This window comes from Dipodomys ordii, unplaced genomic scaffold (genome assembly GCF_000151885.1).
Source record: "Dipodomys ordii isolate 6190 unplaced genomic scaffold, Dord_2.0 Scaffold75, whole genome shotgun sequence".
Lineage (NCBI taxonomy): Eukaryota > Metazoa > Chordata > Mammalia > Rodentia > Heteromyidae > Dipodomys > Dipodomys ordii.
The window spans coordinates 6,954,226-6,971,294 of NW_012267291.1; the positions used below are offsets into that span (position 1 = coordinate 6,954,226).

The 17,069-nt window shown below is 56.9% G+C and overlaps 1 protein-coding gene across 1 annotated transcript in view; it reads left to right on the forward strand.

The window, feature by feature from the left end:
- The window catches only part of Prex1 (phosphatidylinositol-3,4,5-trisphosphate-dependent Rac exchange factor 1), a 77,017-nt gene extending 76,183 nt beyond the window's left edge, over nucleotides 1-834 (forward strand). Inside the window, exon 40 of the mRNA XM_013024315.1 lies at nucleotides 29-834. Coding sequence (XP_012879769.1) covers nucleotides 29-71 — 43 coding nt within the window. The 3' untranslated portion in view covers nucleotides 72-834. The remainder of the gene's footprint in view (nucleotides 1-28) is intronic.
- The last annotated feature ends 16,235 nt before the right edge of the window (nucleotides 835-17,069 follow it).

The window sequence follows — 17,069 nt, forward strand, 5'->3', positions numbered from 1 at the left end:
TCACCCAGGCCCCTCTGTCCCCCACCAGCCTCTACCGCCTCTGCCAGCCTCCGGTGGATGGAGACCTGTGAACACCGATGTGCCACGTGCTCAGCCACGGCCTCTGCCACTGCCACGTGGGAGGGGCCAGCGGGCCGCAAGGCCTGGGGCGGAGACGGCCAAGGCTCCCGCCCAGCCTCCTCCACGCACCTTCGAGGACAGCGGGAGCCATGCCCGTCGAAGGACCCCGTTCAGCACTTCTTCCACACTTGTTCCGGGAGCCCAGGGAGGCTGAGCTGACAGCTCACGGGTGCCAGGCCCTGGGCGTGGAGGCCCACCGGCCCGGCTCCCTCCAGGAACTCAGCCTGCACTTTGGAACGCTGGTCCTTCAGCCTTCACTCCGAGGGACCAAGCTTTCTCCTTCTGCCCTGGCCTCCAGCCGTGCCCCTGGCCCTGTACTAACCCACCGGGCACACATGGGGGGCCGGGCCTCTGCCAGGAAAGATTGGGACTGGGGACAGGGGCCTGGTACCCAGAGGACACAAGAGCCCACCAGCCTTCAGTGTCCCCACAGCTGGTGGGACCGGAGCCATCAACCCCGGGCACAGGACTGGCTCCGACTTTATTTATATAGCGTGACATCCCGAGATTTATACCGAGGTTTTTGTTGTTACCTATCGATGTTGTCAAAGACTTTTTTTTCTAAGGTTGTACGATTCTCTCTTTGACATTTTACATTTGAAAGAAAAAGCCTATTGTCTTAGTGGGACCAATGCTCAGTCGCATTGACAGCTTCTCCCAGTTCTACTAAAAACAAAACAAAAGAACACAAACTAAATTATTGAAAAATGTGAAGATGTCAGTACGCCTTTCCTTTTTCAATAGCAGAGTCACGCGGTACGGCTTCCAGGCCCCCAAGCCCCGCAGGCCCTGCGCCCTCCCTTCGCGGTCCAGCGTGTTTGGTTTTGGGGTGATGGGTGGGGAGGTGGCCGGGCCGGCCCCTGGGCAGCGCCTGGCACAAGGCCATCTTACTGTTGGGGTGTTACCTTCCCTGAGGAGGGCACAGGGGGTGTTCAGGGAGGTCATGTTGTCAGCTTCTGAGCCAACAGGGGGTGCCCCCCAGCTGTTCAGCCTTCCAGCTTCCCTTCATTACAGGAATGTCCCAGCAGGGGAGAGAGAAAGGCTCCATTCCCCCCTCCCCAGGCTGCTCCTGCTGAGACACCTTGGTCCCCTGGGTCCCCAGAGGACAGACCTCCTGCCATGTGTGCAACTGTGTCTTGTCATAGACAAAACTTGGGAGCCCCTCAGCCCTGATGAGAGAAATGGCCCCGTCCCCTGAGGGACGGTGCACATGCTTGGGGCGTGTGCCCTACGCACAGGTTCTCCTTAAATTCACCATAGATTTCTTTTTTTTTTTTTGGTCGGCCGTGGGGCTTGAACTCTAGGCCTGGGCGTTGTCCCTCAGCTCTTCAGCTCAAGGCGAGCGCTCTACCACTTGAAGTACAGCGCCACTTCTGGTTTTCTGGTGGTTTATTGGAGATACGAGTCTCACAGTGTCTCCTGCCCGGGCTGGCTTTGAACCGTGATCCTCAGATCTCAGCCTCCTGAGTAGCTAGGATTACAGGCGTGAGCCACCAGCGCCCGGCTCACCATAGATTTCTATTGCTATTGAAGTCAGTTTCATCCGGTGCTGGGTTCTGTGGGCAGTAGTATCCAGCCTGAGCTGGCATAGGCCGAGGGCCATGCGGATCTCAACTGTCTGTGTCCCCAAGCCCGCCAGCCCTGTGCCAGCTAGGTTGCTGCTCTGTGCCTCAGAGCTCTTTCAAGGGCTGGGGCACAGACTCCCTTAGATTACAAGGTAGATCTGTAAAACACAACAGATTTTTTTTTTTTTAGTTCTGGGGCTTGAACTCAGGGCCCTGGGCACTATCCCTGAGCTTTTTTTTCTTCTTCTCAAGGCTAACACTCTACCACTTGAGCCCACAGCACCACTTCTAGCCTTTTCGGTTTATGTGGTAGTACAGAATTGATTCCAGGGCTTCATGAATGCTAGGCAAGCACTCTACCACTAAGCCACCTTCCCAACCACAAATAACAGATTTATTTATTTTTGTCGGTTGTGGGGCTTGAACTCTGGGCTTGGGCGCTGTCCCTCAGCTCTTCAGCTCAAGGCGAACGCTATACTGCTTAATCCACAGCACCATTTCTGGTTTTCTAGTGGTTTATTGGAGATAAGAGTCTCATAGACTTTCCTGTCCAGGCTGACTTTGAACTGTGATCCTCAGATCTCAGCCTGAGTAGCTAGGATTGCAGGTGTGAGCACCGGCTCCCAAATAACAGATTTTATATTGTATTTAACTGAGCTCTGTTCCACCACAGGTGAAAAAACAGTGACAGCTGTTTTTCCAGAAGTTTCTGCCCCTCCTGGAATCCTGTACTTGCCAAGGGTTCAGGGTGGCCCTTGAGTTGCCAACCCAACCCTCAAACCCCATTGCATATACAGTTAAGTGGAGTTTAAAATACTCAGGGAGTAGTCTCAGTTGCTGGCCAATCGGTGATTGGCTGACTATAAACAGCCAATCAGAACTGGCTGCAGTGGGCCAATCAGGAAAACCTGTGTCCATGCCTTGAGTGAGCCCCAGTGGATCCCAGGCTGGCTGCCGGTTCTTCACCTGCCTGGGCCTGCGGTCATGTGGTGCTGCCTGGAATCCTGGGCTCAACACAGGGAGTCTCCGTGTCTAGTTCCCCTGTCCCTCCCTGCCTGCCTCTCTCCCGTCCCTCCCTCCCTTTCTCCCTCTCTTCCTCAGTCTCTCCCTCTCTTCTTTCCTCCCTGGTTTCCCTAGTTTTGCTCTTCCCTGTTGAATCCCCCTCCCATACTTCCTGCACTTGGGAAGACCCCAAAGTCTGTGAAAATTTTTTTTTGGGGGGTGATCTCATGAGGGCCTTTCTGTTCTGCTAACGTTTAAGAGCCTGGACAGAAAGTGCATCCCTAGGAGCTGTTAACGGCGCTCAGCATCTACATCTGCCGCTTGTCTGAGCACCACACTGGGCTGGCAGGAAGGCCTGCCTGAGACCTTGGAACTTAGTCACTGTGCCTGTCCCCAAACCAGCAGCCGTCTGCTTGCCAAGCAACCCCTCTCAGGATGTCACTGTCTCTTGATTCTTCTGTAAACAATGGAGATGGACCAGACCTGGCTGTAATCTGGGGTGCCAGAGGGCCCTGGGCCAGAGGAATTCCAGGAGGTAGGCCGGTGGTGTGCATGAGATACCTGTCCTGTCCAGCAGAGGGCGCTGGGGACCGTGAAGTGCCTGTCGGATCCGATGCCTACTTGGGGTTAGCTCTGCCTAGAAGTGGGGCTGGGACTGCTCGGATGGGTTGAGCTCATCATAAATGCTAGTTTCTCTTGACGTTTTCCATTTTTCTTTCTTTCACTGGTATCAAGGTTTGAATCCAGGGTCTCACACTTGCTTTGCTGGCATTCTACTACTTGAGCCGTGTCCCCAGCCAAGCTTTGTGATGATTATTTGGGAGGTAGAGTCTTGACTTTCCTGCCTGGTCTGCTTCAAACCTTGATCCTCCAGATCTGAGTGTCCTGAGTCACCAGGATTACAGCATAATACATAATACATAATAGCGTAGAAGCGTGATCTTGCCTTCCCTTCTCTCCTTTACACTCCCAGCTGGATCTAGAAGGATGTGGAGATCCCAGTTAAACTATACCGAGAGGTTCTGCGAATTGAGACCAGGAACCCACAGTGTCTGTGTGCCCTCTCCCCGAACCATGGAACTGTGGCCGCGGGGTGGCGCTATGGGCCAGGCTCTCCTCCGAGGAGCTCATGGAAGGAAGCTGGCTGCTCCGGAGGTGGGTGAGTCGGAGTCCAGCCCAAAGCTGCCGCACACCCGTCCTGGACACGGGAGTGAGGGATGGGGGTGGGGGGTGGGAGGGCTGAGGCACAGAGGGGTCAGGGCAGGGCGTCCAGGAAAGGGCTGTGGGCTGAGTTTGAGTCTCCCTGAGTGTCCTGTGACCCTGAGCAGACTCCAGTGAGGCTGTTGTCCCAAATACCTCATTCCCTTTCGGGAGCAAACGAGGCAGAATCGATGGGGTTCCCTCTAGAGAGGCAGGGTGAAGGAGGAGAAATTGGGCAGAGGGCAACGTGGGCCGACGGGCGGGGCCCAAACAGGGGCACAGGAACTCAGGCTGACACTTGTGTCCGGCCTGCTGCCTGCCCTCCCCAGTGCCACCCTCATGGTGGACCTGGCACCCGCAGAGCCCACAGCCCCTGGACGTCGGTACCCACAGACCTGTCCCAGCCCTCAGCTGGAAACATGAAGGCATTTCCTTTTAGTTTTGTTTAGTGATGGTCATGAGGCTTGAACTCAGGGCCTAGATGCTGTCCCTGAGTAGTACTCTACTGCTTGAGCCATGGCTCCACTTCTTGCTTTTTTGGTAGTTTATTGGAGATAAGAGTCTCAAGGACTTTCCTGCCCAGGCTGGCTTTGAACCACGATCCTCAGATCTCAGTCTCCTGAGTAGCTAGGATGACAGGTGTGAGCCACGAGCACCCGGCTCATTTCTTAGGGTGATGAGCTCCGTGATCCTGGGTTCAGATTCCTCCTCAAATTCCTCCATTGGCTGGTGGTGTGTGCGCAGCTTCCTCTTTCCTCATGTGGTATTGACTAAGGCTTCTCCCTCCCTGTGTTGGAGATGTGGGGTTGCTAAGTGCATGGTGGGTGCCAGGCTTCCACCCGCCCCTGGGCCAGCTAGGTGGTTGTCCCAGGGTTGACGGCTGGATTAGCCAGAGAGCCTTGTGTCCTCCAGTCCTCCCATGCCTAAGAACCCTTGGGGAATTTATTTGTGCTTGTGAATATGTGTAAGTTCATTTAGGATAGGATACGTGTGTTTTAGTAAGGAGTGTCTAGAGACACAGCTTCATTTGGAAGTGGCACCCCAATAACCAGAGGTCTAGACAGTTCCAATGAAGCGGGCCCCAGATGGCAGCGCCCCCTGGATCCGGGGGGAAAGCTTTTCTAGGGCTCAGCATGGGACCAGCAGTGAGTGCCCGCTCTGCCCCCATTCCTGGGTCTGGCACTAGACAAGCCACTGCCCTCTGGCCCTCCGGCTGGCAGCGGCTTTGAGGTGTCCAGGAGCACTGGGGTGGGGGCAGATGATGGCCATGCCAGAGGAAGGAAAGAAGAGAACGCTGCCCTCCCCACCGCCTCTGTGGGAGCAGGGAGACCCCCCCCAGTGGCAGTTCTTCCTCACTCTGTGACCAAAATCACACTCGTGACTCTTCTACCCCAGTGGCCAGCAGAGAAAAGGAATTGCTATGAGTGCTGGCAGCTGCCCCGGGGCCGGCACCCGTGGGAAGTGTGTGCGGCCCCCCTTGTTGACTCGGACACAGGTGGCATTACTTACAGGTCTGCGGTGGCCCTGGGGACAGGGTCAGGACAAAGCCTGGCGCTCTGCTCCTGTTTCGGATCTGTGCTCGGCAGATCAGCTTTGACTCTTGCTCAGCTCTGCAGACCGTGCAAACCCCACAGTGCACTTAAGGGGTGTCTTTCCCTACTCCTCAGGGTTCAAGGGCCTGGGTGGGGTGTGGAGTGGCTTTCTAAAAACTGCAGGGACATGGCGGTGAGCGGGTGTCACCTGCCAGCCATGACCGGGCCTGCTCCCCTCACCCCACAGCAGCGCCTCCAAGCCGAATGAGCTCCATCTCGCCTTCCTGACTGGCTAGCCTCTCTGCACCCTCTGGGGAGCTGGTGATGAGCCGTGAGACCCCACTTGGACCAAGACCCCTCGGCCAGGCCTGCGTCTCACCCCTGCTCTTCCTCCTTCTGCCACTGAGACCCAAGGATCGCGGCAGCGCCCCGAGGGCAGCTCCGGGGTCTGCCTCCCGGGACTGGCCACACCGTGAAGAAATGCCTTCCGCGTCTTTCACCGTGTGTTTGCTGTCTAGATTTCTTTTGGGGTGAGTGGGCAGCCCTGATCACTTGGGGCTCTCTGCGTTCAGGCTCCCCTGTGGCCCAGGACCCCCGGTAGCTTTTCCAGGAGGCAGCAGGGAATGCTGGATGCTCACGGAGAGAATCATCTATACAGGGCAGAGGCCTTCCCCCACCAAAAAAAAAAAAATCTCCCCGCCCCGGGCGCCCCCTGATGGTCAGATGGGAGGTGGCCTCGTGCAGCAGCGTCCCATGCAACCCGTGTCTGCCTGCTCTGGGCCGTCCTCTCCCCTGCCCTCCCCTCCTGCCCTCCATGCCTAACTTACAACCTGCTGACCAGGATTGGACGAGGCCAAGGCCCCGGGGCTTCTCATTTGCATATTAAATGAATTTCCTCTCATGGAATATTATTGTCCTTTTATTTCTTGTTTTGTTCTTGTTTTGGCCAGTCGTGGGACTTGAACTCAAGGCCTGAGCACTGTCCCTGAGTTTCTTTTGCTCAAGGCTAGCACTCTACCACTTGAGCCACTTCTGGCTTTTTTTTTTCCCAGTCATGGGGCTTGAACTCTGGGCCTGGGCGCTGTCCCTCAGCTCTTCAGCTCAAGGCTAGTGCTCTACCACTTGAGCCACAGAACCACTTCTGGTTTTCTAGTGGTTTATTGGTGATAAGAGTCTCACAGACTTGCCTTCCTGGGCTGGCTTTGAACTGTGATCCTCAGATCTCAGCCTCCTGAGTAGCTAGGATTACAGGCCTGAGCCACGGGCACCTTGGCTCCCTTCTGGCTTCTTCTTTGTATGTGGTACTGAGGAATTGAACCCAGGGCTTCATGCAGCTAGGTGAGCACTCTACCACTAGGCCTCTTTCCCAGTCCCTTTTATGTCTTGTCTATTCTCCACTCCACGGGCATGGCTTTGTGAGTAGGTGTGCGATGTTACTGGTGAATTATGGCTGGGTTTCATCTCTGGGCGGGACATGGTTAAACATCTCCCTCCCCCTTTCACTTTCTTTTCTTTCTTTCTTTCTTTTTTTTTTTTTGGTTGGCCGTGGGGCTTGGACTCTGGGCTTGGGCACACTGTCCCTCAGCTCTTCAGCTCAAGGCAAGCGCTCTACCACTTGAGCCACAGCGCCACTTCCGGTTTTTCTGGTGGTTATTGAAGATAGGAGTCTCACAGTCTCTCCTGCCTGGGCTGGCTTTGAACCGCGATCCTCAGATCTCAGCCTCCTGAGTAGCTAGGATTACAGGCGTGAGCCACCAGCGCCCATCTCCCCCTTTCCCTTTCTTTCTGGAGACATCTGCAGGGGCCAGGGCAGCCGTGGGCATCCATCACGTTCCATGCCCGCTCATTCAGTGACTAGAGCCGCCACGGCCACAGCGCACACGTGTGTGCATAGACACGCGTGTTGTCATCATTCACAATGGAGCCACAGTCAGAGAAGACGCCTGGGCAGTGGGTGCTGAGCCATCGTCCACGTGTGGGCCCCATCTCTGTGGGCTCTGCGTGGCGCACAGCCTGGCCCGCGTCTGGGCAGCGCTGGTGGCTGCTGTGGCTCAAGGCAGAGACAGAGCTGTGGGGACACGGTGCGCGTGGCTCGTAGCGCATTTACTGTGTAGCACTGTGCAGCAAGGGGTGCTAACCTCCGAGCTGAGGTATCTCAGGCTGGCAACGGGGGCTTGTGTCACTAACTACCCATCTGCGGTGACATGGGCGTGCATGAGGGTGTTGTGCAGCTGACAGGAGTTTTTTCTCTGTGTGTGCCGGTCCTGGGCTTGAACTCAGGGCCTGAGCGCTGTCCCTTTGTTTTTCTGCTTATGGTTGGTACTCTGCTATTTGAGCCACAGTTCTACTTCTGGCTTTTTGGTGGTTCATTGGCGATAAGAGTCTCACAGACTTGCTGGGCGCTGGTGGCTCACGCCTGTCATCCCAGCTACTCAGGAGGTTGAGATCTGAGGATTGTGGTTCAAAGCCTGGGCAGGAAAGTCCGTGATATTCATCTCCAATGAACCACCAAAAAACAAGAAGTGGCACTGGGGCTCAATGGTAGAGCGCTCGTCTTGAGCTGAAGAGCTGAGGGACAGCGCTCAGGCCCAGAGTTCAAGCCCCATGATGAACAAAAATAAAAAAATCTCTTGGACTTTCCTGTTCCAGCTGGTTTTGAACCATGATCCTCAGATCTCAGCCCCCTGAGTAGCTTGGATGACAGGTGTGAGCCACTGGGGCCCGGCCTGAGGACAGCAGCGTGGGAACTGAGTAGGGGATGTCAGCTCTAGGCCACTGATGCCAGGAACCAGCTGTAAGGTCCGCTCCTGGATGGCGAGCAGACTCCACCCTCCTCGCAGCAAAGTCTCCACCCAGTACCTGCATTACCTAGGCAACTGGCACACCTGGAAGAGGTCACATCTGCATCCGCTGAGGTCACATCTGAATTTGATGTGGCCACACCTTTCCCCACCCATACCCTAGATAAGGCCTAGCCCAGGCCCAGGCTCTCTCTCACTGCTCTATTCTAGCTCTCACTGCTCTATTCTAGCTCTCTCTGCTACCTAGATCTCTCTGTTCTTTTCTAGCTTTCTCTCTGCCTTTTTCTAGCTCTCTCTCTCTGTTCTTTTCTTGCTCTCTCTGCTCTTTTCTAGCTCTTTTCTCTCTCTTTCCTTTCTCTTTTGCCAGCCACGTGGAGTGCCAACCTTGCCTGGTCCCAGCAGGTCTACCGAATAAACCTACCCCTTACCTGAATACCACGTGAGTGCTGGTGCTGTTCTTACTCGGCTACCTCTTTTTAAAAACCTAACACCAACAACTCACAGACTCAGTCCGAGGGAGGACTCACTCGCTGCATCTGTACGATGGGCTTGAAATATACCAACAGTAACAAAAACAACAACACATCAGCCATAAATGCATCGGTCTGCAGAGCTGACTTGTGAGCTCTGGATGCTGGTGGGCGTGGGCTGTGGCTGGGGAGGCGGGGCTTGTGCTCACGGGCAGGGCTGTCACTAGGGCGGGTGTGGCCTGGTGTCTGCCATCCTGCGGTCCTGTCGCTTTCCCGGGTGCTGTCTACCCCCTCCCCACCGGGGTTATCTGAGCCCACTCACCTGCTGTCCGCCAGGGCCGGGCACCTTCCAGGTCCTTCCTTCAGCCATTGCATGCCTGTTTGTGCAAGGCCAGCACACCCGGCAGGCACCACGCAGGGGCCCTCCGCAGAAACCCATGGTCCCTTCAGTTTGACCACTGCTGGACGTGGGTGTGAGCGGCTGTGCACTTCCCCTGAGAAGCACACTTGCAGGACACGCAGGTCGGGGGGTGGCTGTGGGCTCAGAGTCAGGGTGTTAACCCCCTCCCCTCCCGACTCCCTGCGTGCGGCTGGGCGCTGTGAAGCCCCTGGGCTTGCGGGAAGTCAGGGAGATTACGGTTTTGCATAATGCAAATCAAGAGCTGAAGATGTTTGCTCTGCCTCTGCGGTGGATGCAATTAGAGCGAGGCAAGGAACACCAAAAGAAATGCACTGCATTTCCCCGGGACCAGTGCAGGCTGCTTGGTATGCGGAGAGCCGGGGCCTGGGCCGGCCAGCAGCCACAGCCACAGCCGGTGACTGTTTGATTTGCGGCTCTAAAGAATTTAAGGATGAATAAAACATGGAATTAATTTTCAAAGAACGGTTGTCAAATGGCACAAGATCTAAGCATTTCGTGGGAACAACAGTTAAGGTGATATCCGTGCCATGCTCTGGGCTCCGGGGCTTTGAATCCTTTATGCTGCCGGAATCCTCTCTGACTGCCTTGCCTCTCTGACCCTACGCAAGCCTCCTATTCCAGGCAGCCCTCCGTGCTTACCCCAGCCTGCCCGCCCCAGCTGCTTCCTTCCCAATTCACTAACCACCCACCCACCCCGAGGAGGGGGGTCATGACTCCAGCAGGTGGGGGCAGAGCAGTCAGTATCACCCACAGCAGCGCTCCTTCCCTGCCGGAGCCCGTGCAGGCCCACCCAGGTTCGGGGCAGCTGATCTCCACACCTGGCCCCCGGCTCCAATTTCAGGAGCTCCAGGGACTGTTTGGGCCCCACAGTGGTTCGTGAGCGCCTTTGCCCAGGGTGGGAGACACCCGGGGGGCTGCGCCTGAGCTGGGCCTTCCTTGCCGCCGTCAGGAGGCAGCCCCTGCCCGCCACGCCACAGTCCCTGAGTCCTTGGGAAGCCACAGGCCTCTGGTGTCAGATGGGGAGGAGGAGGAAGGGGAGCTGTGCAGGGGTGAGGCCCTGCTGAGGTGAGGCCGTGCAGGGGGGGCGGGGGAGGCCATGCAGGGGGTGGGGGTGGCCACATGGGGAGGGGGGAGGCTGTGCAGGGGGGAAGCCGCATAGGGGGGAGGCTGTGCGGGGCAGGGGGGGGGCTGGCCGTGCAGCACAAGGCTGCGCGGGAGGAAGACAATGCAAGAGGAAGCTACACAGGGGAGGGGGAGGGGAGACCATGCAGGGGTGAGGCTGCACAGTGGGTGAGGCTGCTGCTGTTCCCCGTGTCCCGTGGAGGACGCAGAGGGTCTGGGTGCTAGACCTCTGCTCCCTGGTGGCCATTTTCTTCCCCCCCCCCGCCCCCGGCTCCGGCCTGCTCCGATCCCTGCATTGCTGGGGTACCTGTCAGGCTCATTGGCCACCCGGCCCCTCCCGTGGAGATGGAGGACAGGACAGATGAGGCTCTGCCCATGGAAGATGGCTGGGGACGGAGGTACCAGCCCCTGGCATGGACACGGGTCCCGTGTCCACCCAGAGAGGCCCACGTGGCAGACCTGTTTCCACGTAGCAGGCAGGAGGGCATGGTGGGGCCTGGCCCCTGTGCATATCATGTGGCAGCTCTGTGGGTCCCCCACACCCCAGCCAGAGCCCCCCAGCGCCTCGATGCGGGTCCTCTGCGGCTGACTCCATGCTGGAGGCTGGAGGCTGGAGGCCCGCCGCTGTCAGGCGCGGCCATGCTTTGTCCCTTGTCACGGGGTCTCTGGGAGCAGCAGCGTGGACGGCTCGGGCTATCCCTGCAGAGCTGGCCATGGGCACGGGGTGCCCAGCTGCATGCGAGCACCGGCATGGTGGCCTGGACCACAGGACACACAGCCCCCGCCGTCCCCCATCTGCTCCGCCCGCCCTCCACAGCGCTGGACCGGCTCCCAGGGAGACACTGACATCCTGCTTGTAATTAAACCGTGATTTAATTATCCGCTGAAATGAGGTTCCAGAATTCATCCTGGATGAATCCTAGCCCTGTTAGACAGTGGCTTCCTGCCCTGCTCTTAGAAAATGAGGACATGGGAGAGAAGAGGGAGTGTGTGTGTGTGTGTGTGTGTGTGTGTGTGTGTGTGTGTGTGTACTCACGGCCCCTTTCAAAGGCGGCTGTGCAAGGTTGGGGAGCTGAGGGATCGCAGCCCAGGCCCCCCAGGCCCAGTGCACTCCAGGTGGAGGTGAGACAGGAGTCATCAGAACTGTCCAAAGCCAGACTGAGGCAGTGCTGTGTGTCCTGGGGCAGGTTGCCCGTCTCTCTGAGCTGACAGGGAAATCACATGGTGAAGGTGCTCTTGCTGGGATCCAGCATCCTCCTTCAGGCCTCAACTCGGATGTCACTTCTGAGTCGCCTGGTCGGCCTGCCGGCCCGGCATGGCTCAGGTGGTAGAGTGCCAGCTGAGCAAGCACCAGGCCCTGAGTTCAAATCCTAGTACCACCAAAAAAAAAAAGGAAGTGACTTTTTCAAGCATACTGTTTTATTTCCATGTTGTCTTCATGATTTTAGTTCCCTTGTTTTCCCTGTGCATGTACAATTAGCTTATTCACACATATAAACTGTCCTACTGGCTTGGGGCGGGGGAGTGGTGCTGGTCCTGGGGCTTGAACTCAGAATCTGGGTGCTGTCCCTGAGCTATTATGCTCAATGTTCTGACACTTGAGCCATAGCTCCACTTCCAGGTTTTTGGTGGTTCATGGGAGATAAGAGTCTCATGGAGGGCTGGGAAGGTGGCTTAGTGGTAGAGTGTTTGCCTCACATACATGAAGCCCTGAGTTTGATTCCTCAGTACCACATAAACAGAAAAAGCTGGAAGTAGAGCTGTGGCCCAAATGGTAGAGTGCTTAGCCTTGAGCAAAAGAAGTTCAGGGACAGTGCCCAGGCCCTGATCAAGCCCCAGGACTGGGGGGAAAAAAGCATCTCATGGATTTTCCTGCCTGGGCTGCTTCAAATCCTGATCCTCAGATTTCAGCCTCCTGAGTAGCCAGGATTACATGTGTGAGCTACCAGCACCTGGCGCTTCTGGATCTTTTTAAATTAATATGTGTTATATCTATACACCAACGTTCGCTTCTTTGCTCTTTTAGTCTTCCCAGCCATGCTTCAGCTGGCCAGTGGGCAATGTTCATTACGGGGAGTCTCCAATTATGAACATGGGAAGCCTTTCCGTAGTCTGCTGTCTTCTTTCTTCAAGGTTTTATACTTTCTGTTGCGGAGTTAGTACTGAGGTGTTTTATTGGTTCTGGAACTCTTGGGCATGGAACTCTCTTGGCTCATTGTCCATACATAGAAAAGCTACTGGCTTAATTGGTGAAAGGGGGAAGGAGAATATAGTCAGAATGCTTTATGTTCCTGTGTGAAAATGGGACAAGGAATGTGTCTAGACTGAAGAGGTGGGTGGGGGAGAATGACAGAGGGGAAGACAGAATTACATGTCGTGTGTGTAAATGGGCGTGTTAAAGTGAAACACTCTATACAACTAAAAAAGCTACTGATAGCCAGGCGCCGGTGGCTCACGCCTGTAATCCTAGCTACTCAGGAGGCTGAGATCTGAGGTTTGAGGTTCAAAGCCAGCCTGGGCAGGAAAGTCCGTGAAACTCTTATCTCCAATAAACCACCAGAAAACCAGAAGTGGCGCTGTAGCTCAGGTGGTAGAGCGCTTGCCTTGAGCTGAAGAGTTGAGGGACAGCGCTCAGGCCCAGAGTTCAAGCCCCATGACGAAAAAAAAAAAGCTACTGATTTTTGAGTGTGGACTTTGTATGCCCTGCTATGTTTCCAAGTTTTTTGGTGGAGCCTGTAGGGTGCGTTGAGTGTGCCATCATGTCCTATGTAAATAGGAGTCATTGGACTTCTCTATTTGAACATCTTTTATTTCTTTTTCCTGCCTTACTGCTCTGGCTATGAATTCTAGTGCTATATGGAGTAAGCGTGGAGAGTGTGGGCATCCTTATCTTGTTCCTAACTTCCGAGAACGTAATTTCCCTTATCCCCATTGGATTTAACGTTGGCCTTTATTAAGCTCAGGTGCAACCATTCTATTCCAAGTTTCTTCAGGGGTTTTGTCATAAAAGGCTGCTGAGTTTTGTCAAAGGCTTTTCTCTATTGGTTGAGGTGATTATGTGATTTCTGATCTTGGTTCTGTCTGTGTGATACGTTTTATTCACCAGTATTCATGTTAAACTACCCTTGCATCAATAGAATGAAGTCCAATTGGTCATGGTGTATGAAGCTTCGAATGTGGTGGAGCCCTCCACCCCAGGTACCTGCAGGAGCCCTCCGTCCCACAGGACTTTGTGTGTCTTTGGGAAGCCCTCCTTGGCCAGCTTCGGGCTACAGCCTTAGCCCTTCCCTTATTCATCCTCCCCAGAGCCCTGCTCATTATTTGGCATCTTTCATTACTTTTCTTTTTTTTTGGTTAGTCATGGGGCTTGAACTCTGGGCCTGGGCGCTGTTCCTGAGCTCTTCAGCTCAAGGTGAGCGCTCTACCACTTGAGCCACAGCGCCACTTCTGGTTTTCTGGTGGTTTATTGGAGATAAGAGTCTCACGGACTTTCCTGCTGGGACTGGCTTTGAACCGTGATCCTCAGGTCTCAGCCTCCTGAATAGCTGGGATGACAGATGTGAGCCGCCGGCGCCTGGCTTTCTTTACTTTCTTTCTCCCGTTTGCTGTTTCTCCATTTCTCCACCCATCCCCAGCCGCTGGGTTGGGCTTCTCCCCTGGGCAGGGTTTCATCTTGCTATGTGTCCAGCCGTGTTCCCGGGGTCTGCATGTGGCTGGTGCCCGCAGGCGTTCATGGACATTAGAGGACTGAGTGGACCAGCAGGGGATATCTGGAGCCCCAAAGAATTTGTTCAGCTGGGTTTGGGGTCCCATTGGCGTGGGTTGTGGGACACGGCAAGTGCACAGGGCCTGGGGTGGGAGAGTGCGCGCTGCGTGGGGCGGAAGCAGGCAGGGGTGAGTGAGGGTGGATGGGAGGGCGGGTTTGAGAGGCCAGCGGGAGCTTGGAGGCCATGCTGGGGGTGGGGTGGGTTTGAAGAGCAGTGGGAGCCACTGAGGGCTTTTGAGCAGGAGAGCGGCGCTCTTTCCCTTGTGCTGTTAAAGCCCAGCCTGACTGCCGTGTGCATGGAGTGAGTCTGCCCCCCTCACCTGGGAGACACGAAGAAGGCACGGGGATGTGGGGGACCTGATGGTGAGGTGGGGTTCAGCCCAGGGAGGCCGGGAGGGGAGAGCGGGGAGGGACGGTGGCTGGGCGTGGCGTGGCGGGGTGTGGAGGTAGCCTTGCTGCTGTCAGTGTGGACGTGAGCATCAGTGAGAAGAGCTGGGGGTGGGGGGGAACTTGGCTTCCTTCAGGGGGGCTCAGCCCCTGCCCCCCCCAGGGCTCCCTGTCCCCGAGGCCCTCCACCATGGATTTGCGCTAATTGATATAAAAGATCCATTGGGCACTCTCATATTAATTGGGCTCAAGGAGGAGAATTAAGTGCTTCCATTTGCCACTTTTCAAGATGAAGAATGGGAAAGGAGGAAGCCACTCTGCTGAGAGAGAGGGGTGCGGCACTGGAAACCCCTGGGGACGGGGAGGAGGGGACGCTGCCCTGGGGAGGGGCAGACCCTGGGTTGGGGGAGGAACTCGGGGCAGAGGGAGGGCAGTGGGGAGGGCAGAGCCCAGCCCCTCCAGCGCTCAGACCCGCTGCAGATGGGGCCCTGCCCATGTTCACGGCTGTCCTGTGGGTGCTGAGTCCCTAACCAACCCTGGGTCAGACAGGATGTGAAGTAGTAATGGCAGGAAGTCCCGCCCTCACAGACTTCAAGAAAGAGGGCTGCGCACGGGCTCAGAGGACTGCCCAGCATGGAGGGGGACTGTGGCTTCAGGTAGGGCTGGATCCAGGGACCTGAGTTCAGGGACCGGGGCCTGGCATTGTTGCTTTCTCCCTCTCCCTCCTGGGGAGATGACACCATCAATAGGGAGCCCCAGAGGGAAGAGAGCCCCTTCCCAGGGGACCCCCATCCCCCACAGGGTCACCTGAGTGGATCCACATGTTCCCCCTCTTCCCCCCCACCCCGCCCCAGGCCAAATGGTGGGACTGGCTGGTGGCCAGCCCCGGAGCCTTAGAATGGCTCACAACAGGCAGCCTTCCTCTGGGAAAGGCATCTCCACGCCACTGGCTTCTGGGGACGGCTGGCAGGGGCCAGCTGGGCAGGACAGGTGTGGTCACCCTCCCCGGAGCTGGGGGTGGGGGGCTCCCTGCGGTGCTCCTGCGTGGCCCCTGAGGGGTCAGCGGGCACTCGGCTCCCCTGGACCCCAGCTAGAGCGGACAGAGTCGGTTCTCACACACGGTCAGGGTCGGCTCTGGATCCAGTGACGCCCACGACCCAACACCCACCCTCCGTCCCCATCTGCAGCTCAGCCCGTCAGCCTGTGCCCCCCCCCCCAAGCCGTAGAGGCGTCCCGAGGTCAGATCTGCCCTTCATCTCCCGCCTGGAACCCCGGTGGATCACCTCTCACGGCCTGTCTGTCCCCACACTTCTGCTCACAAGGCGTGGATCCCATAGCCACCCTGGGGTGGGAGCGCGGCCCACATTCATTCTTGACCTCATATAGTCACATGGTCACATGATCAGGTGGCCCACCTCGAGCCTATCAGCGAGCCGGGGTACTGGGCTGGCTGTATCTTGGTTCTTTGAGGCCCAGGGCCCAGCATCACCTGGAGTCTCTCACGGACAACGAGCTCCTGTCTCCCCTCTGGCATCTGGGGTTATGGAGGCCCCCTGGTGCCTGGGTTTCAGCCACCGCAGCTCCCTGGAGAGGAGAGGGGTGGCAGAGGGATTAGAACAGAGGCTGCGGTTCAGTCTGACTGAGAACCTCCATGTGACTCGGTCTGGGCTGTGCAGCGGGTGAGCTGGGCTGGGCCTGCCTGCGGCCCGAGGATTGGATCAGGCCGTGGATGGAGTAGATGGATTTGAACTGTCTCTCCCGTGATGCCAGCCCCACCCATGTTGTCTTCTCCTCTCTGCCCCGGGCCTGCAGGACCACCCTGCAGCCAGGGGTCTCTCGAGCCACATTCTGCATGAGTCCCAGCTCCTGGGCTGCTCACCCTGTGCCTGCCCACCCCAAGCCGCACTGGGAGAGGAAAAGAGAACACACCTTCTCCCCCCTCCAGAGACTGGAAGCCAAAAGCAGCTGGTGCTGCTGGCTTCCCGGCAGTGACACCCCCTCCAACCAGTGAGCCCCCCCTCCCCTCTCCCCCAGCCAGTGAGACCCCACACACACTCTGCCCACATCCGTTTGTTTTTGTTCTTGCCCAAGACTGGGACTTGAACTCCGTATCAGATGCTTTCACTCATTGGTGCTCTACCACCTGAGCCATGCCTCCAACCTTCCTGTTTGCTTTTACCAACGTGTGAGCCAGGTCCCTAGACGTTGAGCATGAGCCACGGCCTGTAATGGCACCGTCTGCGGGGGTGGGGGGGGGGAGGCTAGACACAGGAGGCCCTGAGGGCCCAGAGACCCTGCAGAGCACCCACGGGCCACCCAGCCTGGGGACATCTGGGTCCCGAGGCAGACATGTGTTTGCTCGTGCACGTGTGCACATGAGTGTGTGCACTTGTGTCGGTGCGGATGGAAGGACGCAGGAGAAAGGCTGTCCCGAACAGCCTTTGGTTGGAGGCAGCGGGGGACATCGGAGCCCTGAGGTGGATGTATGTGTGTGTGCACACGTGTGCACGAGTGTTTACTGCAGCCAGGGCTGTGTGCACACCCCGTGTTTCACCTTGAGACTCACCAGCTCACACACTCGGGCTTGGAGGGTCCTCAGGGTGCTCTCTGGACACGTTTTCCCATGATTCCCAGCGAACTCCACCATCCTCCTGGCCTCAGCCTCCGTCTGCTCTCCTGGGGG